The 1,124-nt window shown below is 42.3% G+C and overlaps 1 protein-coding gene across 1 annotated transcript in view; it reads left to right on the forward strand.

Annotated features, from left to right (window-relative positions):
- The first annotated feature begins 310 nt into the window (after positions 1-310).
- Positions 311-1,124, forward strand: part of LOC107084265 (copine-8-like) — an 86,128-nt gene continuing 85,314 nt past the window's right edge. The window contains exon 1 of the mRNA XM_015374022.1: positions 311-408. Within this exon, the coding sequence (XP_015229508.1) occupies positions 332-408 (77 nt within the window). The 5' untranslated portion in view covers positions 311-331. The remainder of the gene's footprint in view (positions 409-1,124) is intronic.

The following is a 1,124-nucleotide window of genomic DNA, read 5'->3' on the forward strand; positions in this document are numbered from 1 at the left end:
TCCATCCATCCATCCATCCATCCATCCATCATCCATCCATCCATCCATCCATCCATCCATCCATCCATCCATCCATCTTAGCTCCTTAGTTGATTCTTTTTCCTTCCTTAGAGCAGCTCCATCAGAGGCAGCTGTGGTGGTCTCTGCCTCCACCTGCTGATGAGTGTGGAGAAGACAGCCTGCTGCCTCCCTTACTGTGAATCAAAGCGGATGCTCAGGTATATTTCAGCCACAGTTGCTTTCCAGCGGCCGCCAGCAGCTTCCAGAGGAGCTCTCTGTCCAGACCAGAGGACCTGAACCTGAAGGGAGAAGGAAACCATTCTCATCAGCCATGGCGACTATAGGAGATTTCGATCCCTTAAACTCTACCGTCCCTGCCACTAAAATCGAGGTGACCGTATCCTGCAGGTAGGTCTGCTTCCAGCTGTTTGATCCAGGTGGAAACCTGGGTTCATCTGGGAGGCGCGCTGCTCTGATCCCTGCTCTGGTTTTATCTGACTGCACTTTTCTCTCTTTTTTTGTTACTAATTTAATGGAAAATCTGGGTCCGCTTTAGTCTGAAGGAAAAATAGATATGCTGTGGGTGTGGGAGTGCGTGGGGTGTGTGTGGAGAGGGGCGCATTAAAGCAGCCTGTCTGTAAAACAGCGCATCGCGCACTGATGGCTGCACATCCCACCTACAGGACAGGGAAGTCATCAGAGGGGCAGGGCTCCCTTTGGAAAGTTAGGCACTTATATTTATGCTTATTTAGGAGAAAAATCACCATTCATTCATTTATAATAACCAATGTTCCAAACTAAATTCTGAGACTGTCAGCAAGTTATATTATTTTAACTTAATATTTAATTCATTCAAGAAATATTTAAATCCAAACTGAATATTAGCTGGAACCAAGCTAACACCAGAATTTGGGACAATAAAAGGATTTTCTATTCTATTCTAAATACATTTACTTTGTTAATTAAATATTTAGCTAAATATTTAATTTGCAAACAAAATATTTATTTTGGAGCTAAATATTAATTTGACAAACTAAATAATTAATTTGCGATTTCGCAAATTTTTGAAAAAGAAACACCCCCTCCATTTAAAAAAGAAATGCACATGTACAACCCTGTAGCCG

This window comes from Cyprinodon variegatus, unplaced genomic scaffold (assembly GCF_000732505.1).
Source record: "Cyprinodon variegatus isolate N-32 unplaced genomic scaffold, C_variegatus-1.0 Scaffold5, whole genome shotgun sequence".
Classification (NCBI taxonomy): domain Eukaryota; kingdom Metazoa; phylum Chordata; class Actinopteri; order Cyprinodontiformes; family Cyprinodontidae; genus Cyprinodon; species Cyprinodon variegatus.